We start from the raw sequence: 16,626 nt of genomic DNA on the forward strand, positions 1-16,626 counted from the left end.
TCATAATAATTCTGTTTCGTACATAGATCACGCTCAATAGAAAGAATTACCAAATGTTTCAATCTATGTTTGAGAATTGTTGACCTCAAATAATTCTTCAATAGTTTTAGGCGCAAAAGCTTCTTTGACCAGATTACACAATTACGGCTAATGCATAATCCCCCAAAATTAAAACGAAAATAAAGATGTCATCCCAATCGTAGGTAGCTTGTATACTAGAAACAAAACTTTACTTAGTAACAGTGGCGTCACTAAGTGTTGCGGTGGGTGCAGTGCGCATTGGGGGGGGATACCCATTTAGGGGTGAAACCCAAGTGGGAAAAATTATATCTCGGTAAAAGCAGACAAATAGGAAAAATTTGTTCAAATATATACCCAAACATGCCTAAGCATATCTACTGTATTACTCTATATCTAAATATTTTATTTTAAGTCTTATTATTCTTTTTTGTGTTGGTACAAATATCCACATAGTTAGAAGGGGGATGCAAAGTTGGTCTTTCTGTTTAAAATTTCAGTTGTATTATCATTGTAGTTATTTTATATTTTAGTATTAATCAGGTAAAAAACGTCATTATTACCAAATAAAAACATTAATTAATCATGTAAAGGACGACGTTTCATTTTCTAAGTGTTACCTTAGCAGCACGATCAATTCGAAAGATTGTTTTAAATTTTAAACTAAATTTTAAACTAAAACAATTTAATGCCTCTTCCCCAACGCAATTCTATAGTCTTTTGATGAAGAACGAAGTAATCTCTCCCGACAAACACACCATCTTACTATTGCCGTTTTTTTTTGTGTGAACACAACATACTCGCCACAAGACGTTGTGATAAAGACGAAGATGATCTTAGGACAACAAGCTCATTACAAACTTAAACAAGGTTACAAAGACAGTTTGTGTGGAAACACAAACTCTAAATCAGCCCCCAAAGTGGTCCACCCAGGCAGGCTTCAATATTTTCAGAAATAACACCAGAATGCAATTATATCAAAGACAAATGACAGATAAGAATGGAGAAAGAAGGTTGAAAGATCTTGTGTAGTGCCCCAGCGGTCCAGCAGATCAAAGGATAGGTGAAAATGAATGTAAAGTTAGATGTCAACCTGCCCAATAGATATCTTATAATTGATCTAATTGTTATGTAAGGGCTCAATATCTTATACAAATCCTCAAGAATATGTATGGAAAATTGTAGGGCATATGTAAGAAAAGGACAAGAATATTTAATATTTGTTTTAAATTAAGTCTAATTTATAATGCATACTAAATAGATTTTTTCTCTCTTTAAAAAATAGTAAACATGTCTTCGTGTGTAAATGTAGTACTTAGTATGACAGAACTTACATAACTTAACAATACAAATAAAAAAATATGGTAAACGGTTTTCTCCTTTAATAAAGAGCCTCAAGTGTTTGAGTGTTTAATAGTTAATACTTGTAAAAGGGGTGTATTTTTATGAAAAAAATGCTTGCATAAGTGATTTAAAAATTTTCAGAAAAGACATAAGTAGCCGTTGCATCAGAACTTTAAATGGTCTAGCTCTAAAATATTGTGAAGTCGGATTTTAACTATCTTTTCTACTTTACGAGATCTAAACGGGACGGACGGACAGACGGACAGCATTTCGCACAAAACTAATAGCGTCCTTCCCCTTTCGGTATCAGCTAAAAATCTGCAACTGCAACTTTTCTTATAATCTGTGGGAGGTGGAGACACGATCTCATAGGGAGCGCGATGTCCTGAGCAATGGGGAGTGGGCGAAGCCGTTGAAATTATCGTACAAGCGTAAAGTAAAAAAAAAGGCGTATTTTCATTGTAAAAAAAGTAAAAAAAATGTAAAGTTCCCCTTTCATACCTTGTGGTCTATAGGGCATATGTTTCAGTGGCCTACGATTAAAAAGGGTGTCATGTGGCTAGCATAACGACTAACCACCTTTACTTTTCCGCAACTAATGTCAGGTACCCATTAGAGCTGGGTGAATTAAAAATCAGTCTTCACCAGGATTTGAACTCGGGACCCACGGTTCGGAAACCTAGCTCTTTACAGCTCAGCCACTGAGCCTCCTATTTTCATTTTACCTACCAATTACGTTTGAATATTAAAAGCTGGGAAAAAGTGGCACTGGATTGATCCAAATGGAGGCGGGCATAAAGGAACGGTCCCGGATTGCAGATGCCATACACAAGAGTATTAGAAAGATAGGTGAAAATGAAACGGCGCCTCGTGATTACAGATCCCAACCTTTGACCGCAGCTGTGTATCAAGGATTGGCCTCTTTAGTCACATAAGAAGTTGCAAAAGAGAAAAGGTATCTTTTGAGACATAAAATGCCACAGAATATTAACCCAGTAAAATTCCTTTTTTTTAGTGTTTTGATAGTTAAACTATTGTAATAAGGACCGTTTTCATGAGTGGCGTTAACTTTTTTGAAGAAGAAATCTTAAATTTTCTGGGCTTAAATTATTCTTCTCGAATTATAATGTTACGTATTTCTGAATCTTCTGGCTAAATGTATTAGTAGGCACACAAATAAAAACACTGCAAAGAACTTGACGACTAAACTTTCAGTTTCATATAACTTTAATGACTATTAACTCTAACAATTTGTTACTGTAACATGTAGCGTAGAAGACTGTACAATATCTGTCAGTTTACAGTTAGCTATACTTCGTTGTAATTCATCTCTTCACTTCGTTGCAATTCATTTCTTCTCAACTTGCATCGAGCCGTATTCCACAGAACAAACCAACGACACACTTCCCAGTGTCGCTCCAGGTCTCCCAAAGCTGAACCAAAACGTACTCAAGTCTACCGAATCAGAGCCGCACACGCCTTACATCGACTGTATCGACTGTAACGGCTCAAGTCCACTGTAGTTCGCTGTATAGACTTTAACGACAGTAGTTCACTCCAGTTAACTCTACCCTAGTTAACTTGCATCGAGTCGTACACATTTCTCTTCCACAGAGCCGCAGACGTCTTACATCGTCTGTATCGACTGTAACGGCTCACTCACGACTCCATACGACTGACTTTCACATTAACTCTCTGGCTTATATAGAGTCCCTAATCGCTTGTCCAAAGTTGCACAAACACGGCTAGTATTCTCTGGAATAACACGTGAGGAAACGTCACATCCTGTCTTTGTTTATACATGTAGATTCCAGAAAACATCGGCTACAGTGTCATCTTGCCGGGGTCACAAGTTGTGACCTCTATCTGTCACTGGACATTGCTAGTACCTTTTGGAATAACATGTAAGGACACGTCACATCCTGTCTCTGTTTATACACGTACATTCCAGGGAACACCCGCTGCTGTGTTATCTCGTCGGGGTCACACGTTAACCTCTTCCTGTCACTGGTCATTTGTAACAATAAGAATGGCCAAAAATTCTCTTAAGTGTTTAACATATTTAGTGGACAAACTTTGCGTGACAAAAAAAAAAATTATTAATTTGCGGAAACGCTTATTACTGTTACTTATCACGAAGATTATCTTAGCTTGTCTTACGACATACGTGCGCTACATGTACCTCGAACACCTCTTACATAATACTATCGGCCAATGCTGCCTTCCTCTGTATTAGAGTTAAATTTGAGCGACTTTTGTTCACTGCAATGAATGTATTGCGCCCAGATTACAAGGAAATACTTCATTATCGTACGTCCCATTCTGTTATACTTTAACATTGACATGGGCTCCTTTTAGTACGGGAAGAAAAATGCGTTGAAGACGCAAGTATGAAACTTTGAACGCTTCTCCAGACGACTACCTTGCTGGGTGGAGAGGGAACCTGATGCCTCTCTAATACTATGCCCAGGAAAAAAACGTGTTCGTTATACTTCTTCTTCTTCTAGCCAGCTTTATGCTGCTGAGCTGTGAGCTCTTTTGCAGACTGTGCCAAGAAAAAAAAGTGCGCTGTTTTCTTCAGTTGTTCAGCACTGCCGTACAGGGTGTTGGTTAAGTTGGGCTGTAGTGGAAGTAGGGTCTGCCTAAGGTGGATTAGGGAGGGGCATTCAAAGAGGATATGGTTTACGGCAGTGATTCCCAAAGTGGTCTATATAGACCCCCAGGGGTCTACGAAGACTTCCAAGGGGTCTACGAAAGTGAAAAAGTAAATTGGGGGTCTATGAAATGTCCATGGGGGTCTATGACTTTAATTTTCACACACCATTAATGTAACTATTTCAAACACTAATAAATGATTTGTACCTTAGTTATATATACATATATATGCTTGTAGCCCACATAGCCGCAAGAAAATAGAATTCAAACCTCTGCTACTTTGCTGCTATATACCCAAACATGGGAAAGGTTTCGTGGGTCAGCCCTGGGGAAAAATATGGAGCTGAAGACCATTAGGCAGTTTGCAGCTTTAATGCTCATCCCACCGATGTGCCCTTGAACTGTAGTGTTACTCAAAGAAATTCGTTTCATAATATCAGATGAAGGTTTGTGTAAAACAGTTTTTAAAACTACTTCAAGGGCTGGTAAAATCAATGTTATATCTATAGTGTTTGTTTTCGTATTTGGATTTAGGTAAAGAGATCTTCTAAGACGCTCACAAACCACCATCTTTTCTAGGCCTATATGATGTTGAAGAAAGATTTTATGGGTCTATTCTGAACTTTATCTTTGAGTTTTTGAATTTTTTTTTCACTTTTATCTTTTTATCAGGGTGGCATCGTCTCAAATAATGCTTCAGTGTATATGGTGTATATTTATTCCTTTATTCAAAAGTAAAATAGTTGTATTTAATTTCAATACTAATCTAAATAGCTAATTTTGTCTTCATGTAACCAATGTTTAACAAAAAAGAAATCTTGATTTTACAGCGTTAATTATTTAGTTCCTTGTCAAGAAAGCGGTTGTCTAAGAGACTTTTTAAGACCATATGAAACCATATACACAAACCTTCATCTGATATTATGAAACGAAGCGCTTTATGGATTGCGTAATTTGTATTGAAGATATAGAGAACCACGTGGCAAAATGTTAGTTTACGATTGGTGAATGAGGTTTGAAACTGTCAGGTAGAGTTGGCCAGCAAAAGCGAACAAGAGCTCCCTCTCACCGGCCTGTACTTAACAGTCTTTTCCTCTGGCAAGGGGGGGGGGGTGTCATATTTGGGTTTATTCTCGTGTTTATTTTGACTCGGCTGTTTCCTGTGACATGGTTACTCAGTACTCGCGGACTAGAGACGCGGCCAAAGCTGCGTACCGGGAAACCTCGCTATTTTCCTTTTCTATACCAGGCTAACCATTTATGTAAAGGCCTCTTGAGGAACGGCGCCTAGATTATGACAAGCATGTGGGGGCTCTTTTACAGTGCAATGGGGATGCTTTCGCACCCCCTTAGTCACCCCACGGGAGTCTTTTTTTATTATATATGTGAGATGTAATTATTTTTTATGTATACCTGGAAAATATATTTATCTGTATATAATGTGCGCTACTAAATAAAGGCTGGCTGTAATGTCTAGATCTGTTTTTTTTTTTACGAAATACAAAAGAAAATAAATAAAAGGGTCGTTTGTAAGGGTCATTTGTAAATAATGAAATTGCAGTGGTGTCCCTTTCAAAACTGGAGAGAAAACTTTAAATAAAAATCATGCGTCAAAAGTCTAAGTAGTGCGATGGTCAGGGTACAAAGGATAGTGGACTACTGGCCTACTGTCATTTAGCAGCAGAACCGATCAAACATTTCGGTATTGAAATGAGAAACGGAAGAATTGACAAAGAACTACGTAGGACTACAGTACGTGTGTGTGTGAGAGAGTGGGTTTTAGGAAAAGGGGGGGGGGGTGGAGAAAAGTGTTGTTCGATTTCGCTGACCAGAAGTGTTTGTATGTGTATGTGTGTGTGGGGGGGTTCTAAAGCAGTCAGTTTCAATTCGTAATAACAGTTACAACAAACTCAAGGTTAACAAACCCAGAACGTTATAGATATGTCCTGAAGGGCGGTCTTTCGGACTTAGACCTGGTGGCTTAATGTCGGACTTCGTTTTTGGAGGTTTTTTTTTGTTTTTTTTTTTCAATAATAAAGCAAGCAATGTACAGTATTAAACAGCGCATACATTCCTTCATACAATCAGTTTCAGGCTTAAGAAACAAAATGTATTTTCCGAAAGGTTTCAATTAAATGCCACATTCGTGTTCCCCTAAATTTATTTTGGTATTTTGTTCTTACAAAGCTGTTGTCCGCCGTGGTCTAAGTTTTCTATAGGTCTTCTGCGCATGTCTACAAATAATTTCCCCTAGGTCTCAAATGCGTGTCCCGCACACTTTGTGACAGCTCTCAAACTGTCTCATTCAAATGAACGTTGGCGTAGAGATAGGCAAATTAGCATAAACTACCAAGTAAAACTAAACTACCAAGTTATAAAAACTGCCAAGTAACACAAATTACCAAGTAACATAAACTACGAAGTAAAACTACCAAGTAAAACTGCCTAAAAATCATGTTTCAAACATTGACGTGGTGTGTATAATGCCCATATTTAGTTGCCCCTAACATAACTTTTCACCATTTCATTCCACTTTATGCAATATATATTATTGACATTTATTTACACGGAGACATGACAAACACAAAGGACATCTGCCTTGAGCACAGCATCTCCATATTGGCTCTAGACTTGGGTGGAAATCGTTAGTCTCTTATGTCAACATCCGACTTGTCTGGTCACTGATAGTGCGCACCTTCTTTCTGCACTATCTTGGATGGCGGTGCGCATGGCAAAGTCAAAACATTGCCCCCGTCTTAGCACTTTTTGTCCCGAAAAGAAACACTGCAGCTGAAGTTTGACAGTTCAGGTGGAGGTCGATCAGTGGGAGCCACGGGCGACAGGGAGCGTGTTCCCCACGAGGCCATCCGCATTGTTTTCTTCCAGTGCCGCTTTATCTTTCTCCAGTTGACCAGGTTGTTGTTGCGATAATGACGTGGTTGTTTGCCACACAAAGAGATAGGGTCGAGCACTGTTTTCTTCAGCACGGCCGTTGATCGGACACGCTATCTCAGCAGACCTTCCCGACAGACGCCTCTCAAGGGAGCTGCAGGTTCGCTTGCAGCCACGTTGCAAGCAAAGTCCAATGCACCGCAGTCATCCTCAGACAACAGTCTTACGTCTAGAAGATAGGTCTCTTCAGGTTCAAGTGGAAAATGTCTTCCTCTTGACAGCTCAGATTTAAAGTGGTTTGATTGACATTCATCTATGCCAATGTCGATGATGATGGTAGAAGTACATATGCCCTGTTGGTGGTTTTCTTGGCATCTAAATTCTATGTGTGATGCGCCGCACGTACAGTTCATGCTAAACTTCTGGATGTAGTTGTCAAGCTTCGAATTTCCCTCGTGAGCACCGACAGATAGGCAGAGGTCTTTAAGGTCCATAGCAACAGGCTTGAACGCAGTCCCAACGTTGTCATTGAGGTACTGGTAACAGGTACAACAGGAACATCCGCTTCAGGCACATAACAGACTTCAGTTAAGGTACTGGTAACAGGTACAACAGGAACAAACGCTTCAGGCACGTAACAGTCTTCAGTTTCTTCATTTGTCTCTTTCCGTTCGATTCGGTACGTCTCGTTGAGATCATCACAGCAATCGTTGTCACGTTTCTCGTCTTGAAAGTCACAACCACAAGACTTGCCCACAACACAGACACAGACGGTGCTCCAATCCCCAGCGTCTCCGTCACCACTGTTTGTGCAGCCACAGTCTTGACCACGCAACTTCTTTACCAACGAGTCTACAGGCAACTGCTCCTTTACCAACGAGTCTACTTCTTTCACTTGAGACACCATTTTATCTACCTTGTTCCCCATACTGTTAATTTGTTCACACATTGCATCAATTTCTTCCTGTATCTTGCCAATGAACTCAACAATCCCAAGTTCAATTTCAATTTGTAGGTCTCCGGATCTTCTTCTTCATCGATCAGAGCTTGCCGCAGACGAGCCGTGAGCGTTTCCCTGCCACCGACAGGTTTTAAACCTCCGTCTCGAAGTTCTTGTCTTAGCTTTTTAATTAAGAGCTGATGTAATAGCTTCAGCGATGCCATAGAGATCTAATCCTACCTGCTCTCGTTGAGTTGCCTATAAATTCCACTTCTGAGACCAATTGTATAAACTTAAGCGAGGCAACTCAACGAGGACATAGACGTTTATTTACATAGAGACATGACTAACATAAAGGGCATCTGCCTTGAGTACAGCATTTCCATATTGGCTCTCTTCTTGGGCGGAAATCGTTAGTCTCCTAATGTCAACATCCGACTTGTCTGGTTACTGATAGTGCGCACCTTCTTTCTGGACTATCTTGGATGGCGGTGCGCATGGCAAAGTCATAACAATATATATATATATTTTAAGGCTTTGACGGACTGCCTCTCCCCTACTTTCGAGTAATGTCAAAATGTATTAAAGATTAGTTACGTACACACATACACACAAGTATATATATATATATATATATATATATATATATATATATATATATATATATATATATATATATATATATATATATATTCTTCTTCTTCTTCTTCTTCTAGCCAGCTTTATTGCTGCTGAGCTGTGAGCTCTTTTGCAGACTGTGCCAAGGAAAAAAAGTATGCTGTTTTCTTCAGTTGTTCAGCACTGCCATACAGGGTGTTGGTTATGTTGGGCTGTAGTGGAAGTAGGGTCTGCCTAAGGTGGGTTAGGGAGGGGCATTCAAAGAGGATATGGTTTACGGTTTCAAAGGGGTGGGTGCAGTGTTTGCAAAGGGGTAGTTGTGTGGAGTTTATTTTGTTCAGGTGGTAATTTAATAGTAGTGTGTGTCCTGTTCTTAGTTGGAAGATTGTAGATTGTTCTTTGCGGGGGAGGAAGCTAATACTGTCCAGTTTGTTAGGCGTAGTCATTTCTCTGTACATGGCTCTGCCTGTGTTTCCTGATGCCCATTGGTTGAGCCACTCCTCTTTGTGATTGTTGACTAACATTGACCTTAGGGTGAGGTAGTTAACAGGTCTATCTGGTTGTTCCATAGATGAACCTGCCTTTGATAGCTTTTCATTTCCCATGATGCCAATGTGTCCAGGGATCCACTGTAGTGTAAAATTGATATTTAATTTTGATATCATCTGGTGGATTATCACAATGAGTGTTGTCAACTCTCTTGGGCTGTTTGAGGTGCTGCTGTTAAGTGCTTGCAGAGCAGATTGGGAGTCTGTAAAGACAACAATATCTGATGGTGGTTGCACTCCTTCATATAATTGTTTTCCACTGTCTGGAGTGCTATGGTAATTGCCTCAATTTCGGCTTGGAAGTTTGAGCAGTAATCACCACAGGGTGCGCTTATCTCAAAGTGTTTATTTTTAGGGAAGACCAGGAAGGCACCAAGACCAGCATTGATGGTAGCTTTGAAAGCCGATCCGTCTGTATAAATATGGATAGCTGTTTTTTGATAGCTTTCGATTGTTTCAAGCGTGCCTACTTTGAGCTCCAGTGGGTTTGATTCTTTTGATAAGGTGTTATTTAGTACATGTGTTTTGATGGTTGGTTGTTTGTAGTTTAGTCCGAGTGTAATGTTTGTACATATATATATAAATAAATATATATAATATATAATAATCTTTATTGTCCATATGGAAATTTGTCTTACAATTTGTGCATTACACCAAACAAAAAACATTATAACTATAAGAAACCAAAGTGTTCATTCACACCAGACGCACTCATAATTTACATGTGACAAGGTTTATATCAGATTGTTCTTTTTTAATGATTTGATTGCCAGGGGAACAATATGTAAAGGATAATTAAATAACTTAAGTGAGGCAACTCAACGAGGCACATATATGTTTATTTACACGACATCACAGGTACACAAAACAACATCTATCTTAGGCACAGTCTTTTCACTTCGGCTCTCAACTTGGGCGGAAATCGTTCTCCCTTTTCCTAATGTTGACATCCTTCTCAGTCTAGTTTACCACAGTGCGCAACTTTCAGCTTAGATGGCGTTGCGCATTGCAGAGTTATAACAATTATATATGGCTCCTTTTGTCTCGAAAGGCAATGAATGCGCCCAAATAAGTCACTGGTTTTGGCTTAATCTTGAGACGGGCAGAATCTGGTGTGGCTAATCAAGCCAATTCTAGAACGGCAGACTTTGCCACAATTCGTACATGTGTATGCCTCTGATTTAGGGTTAGCGGACAGGGCAGCTTTCTTTTTTTCCCTCTTGATTAAGGCCGCTTCAATTCTTTTGTTCTCAGCAAGGGTTGTCCCAGCACGCACAGTCTGTCTCCATGCACTCCGGTCTTTGGCTATGTTTTCCCACATACTTTCATTGATGCCTGTGGCTCTCATGTTCGCTTGCAGACATCTCTATATGTTAGTCTTGGGCGGCCCTTGGGTCTGACTCCTTCCACAAGCTCAGCATATAAGATATCTTTCGGGATTCTACCATCTGGCATGCGGGTGACATGTCCAAGCCAGCGTAATCTTCTTTGTGTCAGGAGAGCATACATGCTGTTCATATTGGCCAATCTCAAAACTTCCTGATTGGAGACATGGTCCCTCCAAGAGATGCCCATTATGCGTCTCAGGCAGTGCAAGTGGAAACTATTCAATCTGTGCTCTTGGTACATGTATGTTGACCAGCTTTCACTGCCATAAAGGAGAGTGCTCACAACACAGGCAATGTAGACTAGGATGTTCGCTGTGGTCAATTTACCAATTTCCCAGACGCGCTTGGAGAGTTTTGCCAATGCTGTGATAGCTTTTCCTATCCTTTTTGTCAGCTCGATGTCTAAGTCTAGGTTACTGACAATTGTTGAACCCAAATAGGTAAATTCCTGCACCACTGAAAGGGTGTGGTTCCCAATTTGTATTATAGGTATTTCTACGACGTCTTGTGCCAGGATTTCGGTCTTGGAGAGACTTATAGTAAGGCTAAACTCTTGACAAGCAGCTGCTAAGGCGTTCACTAGCTTCTGTAGACCTCCTTGTGAGTGAGATACGAGTGCCGCGTCATCGGCAAACAGCAGCTTCCTTATCAAGATACGACGCCTTTTCGTTTTGGCTTTAAGAAGTGCCATGTATATATATATATATGGTGTATGTGTGGGATAACCCCCGCCCACCTCGAAACAAATTTCTGGCTACGGCTATGATAGTATTATGATCATTATGCTCCAGTTCAAACATGGTAACACAATATTCATAATGATGGGAAAAGAATCTTAAATTGTTGTGTTCAAATTTATAGGCTCAGCTTTTAGGTCCTTAACCAAATCAATATATTTATAAGAACACCAACAAATATAAAATTATTACTTACCCTTCCAACTCTAGCTGGGATGGATGCATATATAGGCTCAATATGAGTCTCATTGCTGTGGTAACTAAATCAAGATAGAAAAAAAATATTTTGTTTAATATTCGAAAATTTTTATAAGTTATTAAAGTAAATTGTTAAAAATATAAAAAAACAACAATAACAAAAGATACATAGAAATGTCATATAGTGAGTGATTATTAAGTGACGCAAAAATTTAGATGTTGCTCATAATTAGAATAGAGAAATTTTAACAGCGTTAGTATATCTGTGCATATAAGTAGTTAAATTTCATATATATAAATTTCATATATAATATATATTACCTTATCTTGCTTAGCGTCAACAATAAAAAAAAGACCTTTGTAATTTGTTTTAAAGTTGTATTGAAGTGGAATAAATTCTAAAATATTTATTGTACGATCAATATTTTCCTAAATTTTCATGTCGTGTTTAGATCAATAATTTGTTGACAATGTAATATATCTAGGTCAATAAATTTTGCTAGTTCCTTGTGTGGTAAAGATAGATCAGTGATTTGTTAGTTCCTATTTTGGTTTATTTAGATCAGTGATTTGTTAGTTCTTCTTGGGGTGTTGGAGAGAGAAAAGGTTGCCTACTCTCACCAATTCTTTTTAATATCTTCCTTGAAAGGATAATGTAAGATGCTCTCGAGGGCTATGAAGTTACTGTAAGCATTGGAAGAGGAAGAATTACTGACTAGCGCTTTGTTGACGACATAGATGGTTTGGAAGAGATATAAGAAGAACTAGCTGACTTGGAGATGCGAATAGGCAAGACTTACTTAGCATACAGTATGCAAATCATTGCCGAAAACACACAAAGTATGACTAATAGCCAACAGTGCTTTAAAAAGGATATCAGTGAAAAGCTGATAAATGTCAATAGTTTTAAATATCTCGGAGCTAATGTCCCAGATGAAGGAACCAAACCTGAACTACAGAAATACACAGCATACAGCAGCATTTGCATAGCGTCAAACAATAAAGAAAGACAAATGCATAGCCCTCGAAAATATAACCAGACTGAGACGCTCCCGGGTCATGCTACATTCATATATGCTAGCGAATATTGGAAGCTGTCTACAGAACTAAAGAGAAGTATCCTAGCAACGGAATTGAGACGCTACAGAAGATCTCATCACATCACATACAAAGACCGCATCCCAAACAATGAGATTGGAGACACATCTAGTACAGCGATTTGACCCCATGTTGATCTGCTCACTTCTGTCAAAAAAAAACTCAAGCTTAAACTTTGTGGTCATATCACAATGTCTTCAGACCTTGGAAAGACCATCCTGCATAAAAAATGAAGAAGAAGAATCAGACAGAGAAACCGATGGCGTGACGTCATACAAGAATTGAAGGGCCAGTCATTGGAAGAGATTATTTTGTTAATAAATAGGTATAGATCTAAAAATATTACTTCTTTTACATTTTCAACCCAACTCACTACAGTTAGAAATAAGAAAAAAAACAACAAACTAGCAGGAGGTCTACCGGAAACTGGAACACTTTCAAGGTGTATACAAATTACAAAAGTTTGTTAAAGGATAATCTCAGTTTTAATATTTTGTGTATGAGGCTATTCAATTAATGTAAAATATAATGATATGTTAGTTCTTAATGTAGTGTATAAATTGAATGATTAGTCAGTTCTTCACGAGGTGAATATTAATTAATTATGTAGATTAATGATTTGCTAGTTCTTAATGTAGTATCTAAGTATATCTAGACCTTGTTAGGTATTCATGCGATGTATTTAGATCAGGGGTGGGCAAATTACGTCCCGCGGGCCACATGCGGCCCGCCGAAGTGCCTTATGCGGCCCGCCGACACCTACAGAAATCAGGTGTGCTCACAGTATATAAAAATGCAAATATTAAAAATATAATCTATATAAATTATTGTAACTGTCTCATTATAAAAAGTTTTAAGTAAACGAAGATTATGCTTATTGCCTATACATCAATACACTCAATTCAAGACACAATCTCTCTATGTTGGGTAGGCTTGGAACAAAATGGCAAGTGTAGCAACTGATGGAGCTCGATCTTTGACTGAGAAAAATACTTTTTTTTGTTTTTTTTTTATTTAAAAAATATTCCAACCATGATCTCTAAACAGGAAAGTTTGCACAAAGCTGCAAAAAATCGACATTGTTTTAGTACATATGACAACAATAAAGCTTATTAGAGCTAGGGGTCCCCACCACAGGTATTTCCAATATATGAAGAAAGTGATCCAATGTATTTGCTAGCTTAGCATGGGCAAGGCAAAGGAGAAGAATATAAAATCTCAAGGAAGAAACTGTTTTTGGTACTTGAAGGACATTGCGACTTTGTCAGCAATATTTCTAATGGAAAGTGGAAGACAGATTTCGTAATTTTTATAATTGCTATTGCAATTGTTGTTTACACATAAAATGTAAATGTATGTTAAATCTTGTCAAACAAGGCTTTCCCTTTTCTACAGGCAAGCAAAAGAAAATAGTTTTTGTTATTTTCCTTTGCTGAAAGGTGAAACTATTTTTGGTGAAATGTTTAAAAGTACAACACTTATTAAAATTCCTTAATTGTGCAATTTATAAAAGCAAATTTTAAGACGTCAAGAGCCAGTTTTCAATACCATCAGCTCACCCTTTATCGCAAAAGCTGATTCAGCTCCAGAAGACATAACTCCAAGCAAAGAGAAGTTCCAGTCAGTGCATCCACATGAGTCTCATGGGTGCCAGAAGCTGCATTTCCACACTTAAGGAAACCTTGCTGCTGTTCATACTATCTGGGTACACATACATCTGTTCTTCTTCGTTCTCCTTTTACATGTTGCAGGTTTCAGATCAGTAATCCTATATCTGAGATGAACCGCGCAGTGGCTTCCAGATCAAGCAGTTCTCCGAATAGTCTTTGGAGAGTCTTGTTCGGGTCTCTTGATTTAGTATGCACCATTGAAGGACATGGTCAGCATTTTCTGGTGATGCTCCACAAGGGCAGGTTTCGCTCGTATTGACATTTAACTTCCGGAACATATAAATTGTCTCATTCAGTGAGCGAAAACTTTTGGGTGGAAACTAAAAAAGTATAATCACTGGTCAATGTTGACTGACTGTAATTTGACAGCAGTCACAGGGGTCAATGTTGACTGACTGTAATTTGACAGCAGTCACAGGGGTAACAACTAGTAAGATAGTTTCACAGTTCCGGAACAATATACACGAGTGTAAAAAGTATAATACTGCACATTAAGTACAACTGTATATTTGTGGGGATATTGTGATATAAAAAGACAACAGTGATTTAAAAATCGTAAAATTGGTTTCAAATATTGCTAACTCTTGTTGAAATTTTTCAATGTGAATTGCGAATATAATACTGTGTAAATATGAATTTAAAGACATTCAACACAGTTAGTTAACGTATCTTTTATATATATATATATATATATATATATATATATATATATATATATATATATATTAATGCGGCCCGCCATTCCCAAACTTTTCTTAATGCGGCCCTCGACACGAAATGGTTGCTCACTCTTGATTTAGATCGATGATTTGTTTTTTTTTTCTGGTGGTGTATATAGATCCAGTTATTCATTGATTCTTAATGTTAGTTTTTGCAAGTAGTATAACTGAAACAATGGTTCATTAGTTGTATGCTTTAGTTTTGTGTGCCTAATTCAATGAAGTGTTTAGTTCGTCACGTAGTATACCGAAATGAGTGATTTGTGTTAGCTTTCTTTTTGTGTGGTGCATCTGAACGATGATGTGCATGGAGCTACACTATTGGGCTACATCCCATTTCTTTTGAACATGTATGAAATACCAAATCACAATAGCGAATATTTTACTTTCGGAAGGTCTTGCTAAATTAAGTAGTAGGGTACCACAACAATAAAGTTAGTAACATATTTAAGGATACGTACGAATAAAGGTTATGGTTAAGAAAAGTCTACCTTTACACTCTTAACCTTGTACATGACAAGGTATCATGGGTAACGCACTGAAAGGTCAAGTTGGGCGGAACAACTAATATGTGTGTCCTAAACAAGCCTCATTAAAAGAAAAGCATGAAGTCATAACATAATATCCCATACGAATTATCTCTGAAGAATTACGCCAACGGTATATAGTGTCTAAGTTTGTAATTTTAAATCTTAATTGATAACTTAAATGTTTAAAATTTTGTACTTACCAGTGGTTGCAAGACCCTGAGAAAACATCAAAATTGAATGTGTTGAGTATTAATCACTTATAATAAATAGCATAATAAAAAATATATTTTATTTTATTTTCAGTATTTCATCTAAACGCATGATTGACACATATAGGTAAATCATATTTTTGATAAACCGTTTTTTTTTGACACGTTTATTGTAGAAATAATTAGAGTCCATCTCATTAAATGTTTCATTTCTCCCCCCCCCTAACAAAAAACGGATCAAGACCATAAGCAATTATGATTGTGAGCGGAACTCATCGATTCATCCTAAACTGATCAACATAGCTAATTTCCATGTGTGCGCTATTCCTTAAGCAACGCCAAACTAATCAGTTTTGAGTCCTGATGAAGACTGGGATTTTTAATTTCGGAATCTTTGGGCGTCTATAAGTCCACCCAGCTCTAATCTGTACCTGACATTTTTGGGGGAAAAAGTAAGGAAGGTTGTCGTTGTGCTTTGCAAATTGACAACCTCGTTAACCATAGGTCACAGAAACAGACCTTTATATCATCTGCCCTTATAGACCACACATAATTTGTGATTTAGTTTTATATTTCTTTAAATTTGAAAGTTTTAAAACCCCCGTTTATTACCTTTTTTTTTAACAGTAGACAAGAAAACCAAGTTTGTTTTTTTTACTCCTAAATAATAAGGTAGATGAACGTAAAACACGCATGCAAATGAAGAAAACCATCTTGGAAATTAATAATGATAATAATAATAAGACGATGTGTGCAGTGCTGTGCATCTACTGACTACCCAAACCCAACATATGACCTACTTATTTGCTACCTCTAATGAAGCAAAATGTGTCGTGTGCGTCAATATAAAAAAGGATAGTTAATTAGAATAAAAGATTTTTGTAAAACAAAAATACATACATTTAAAGTTAATGTTAAAACAATATTTTAAAACTCAAATAATGTCAGAGGCGTAGCCAGGATGGGGGAGGGAGGAGGAGAATTTGAAAATCCCCCCCCCCCCCCACTTGAGGGGGTCCCATATGAGTGTTCTTTTACATAAAGTATTAAATATTACGCAAA

The 16,626-nt window shown here is 37.8% G+C and overlaps 1 protein-coding gene across 1 annotated transcript in view; it reads right to left on the bottom strand.

The window, feature by feature from the left end:
* The window catches only part of LOC106053709 (uncharacterized), a 76,290-nt gene that overhangs the window by 18,980 nt on the left and 40,684 nt on the right, over positions 1-16,626 (bottom strand). The window contains exons 6-7 of the mRNA XM_056017068.1: positions 15,556-15,571; positions 11,337-11,400 (exon numbers count right to left, since the gene is read on the bottom strand). Of these exons, the coding sequence (XP_055873043.1) occupies positions 11,337-11,400; positions 15,556-15,571 (80 nt within the window). The remainder of the gene's footprint in view (positions 1-11,336; positions 11,401-15,555; positions 15,572-16,626) is intronic.

This window comes from Biomphalaria glabrata, chromosome 18 (assembly GCF_947242115.1).
Source record: "Biomphalaria glabrata chromosome 18, xgBioGlab47.1, whole genome shotgun sequence".
NCBI lineage: Eukaryota > Metazoa > Mollusca > Gastropoda > Planorbidae > Biomphalaria > Biomphalaria glabrata.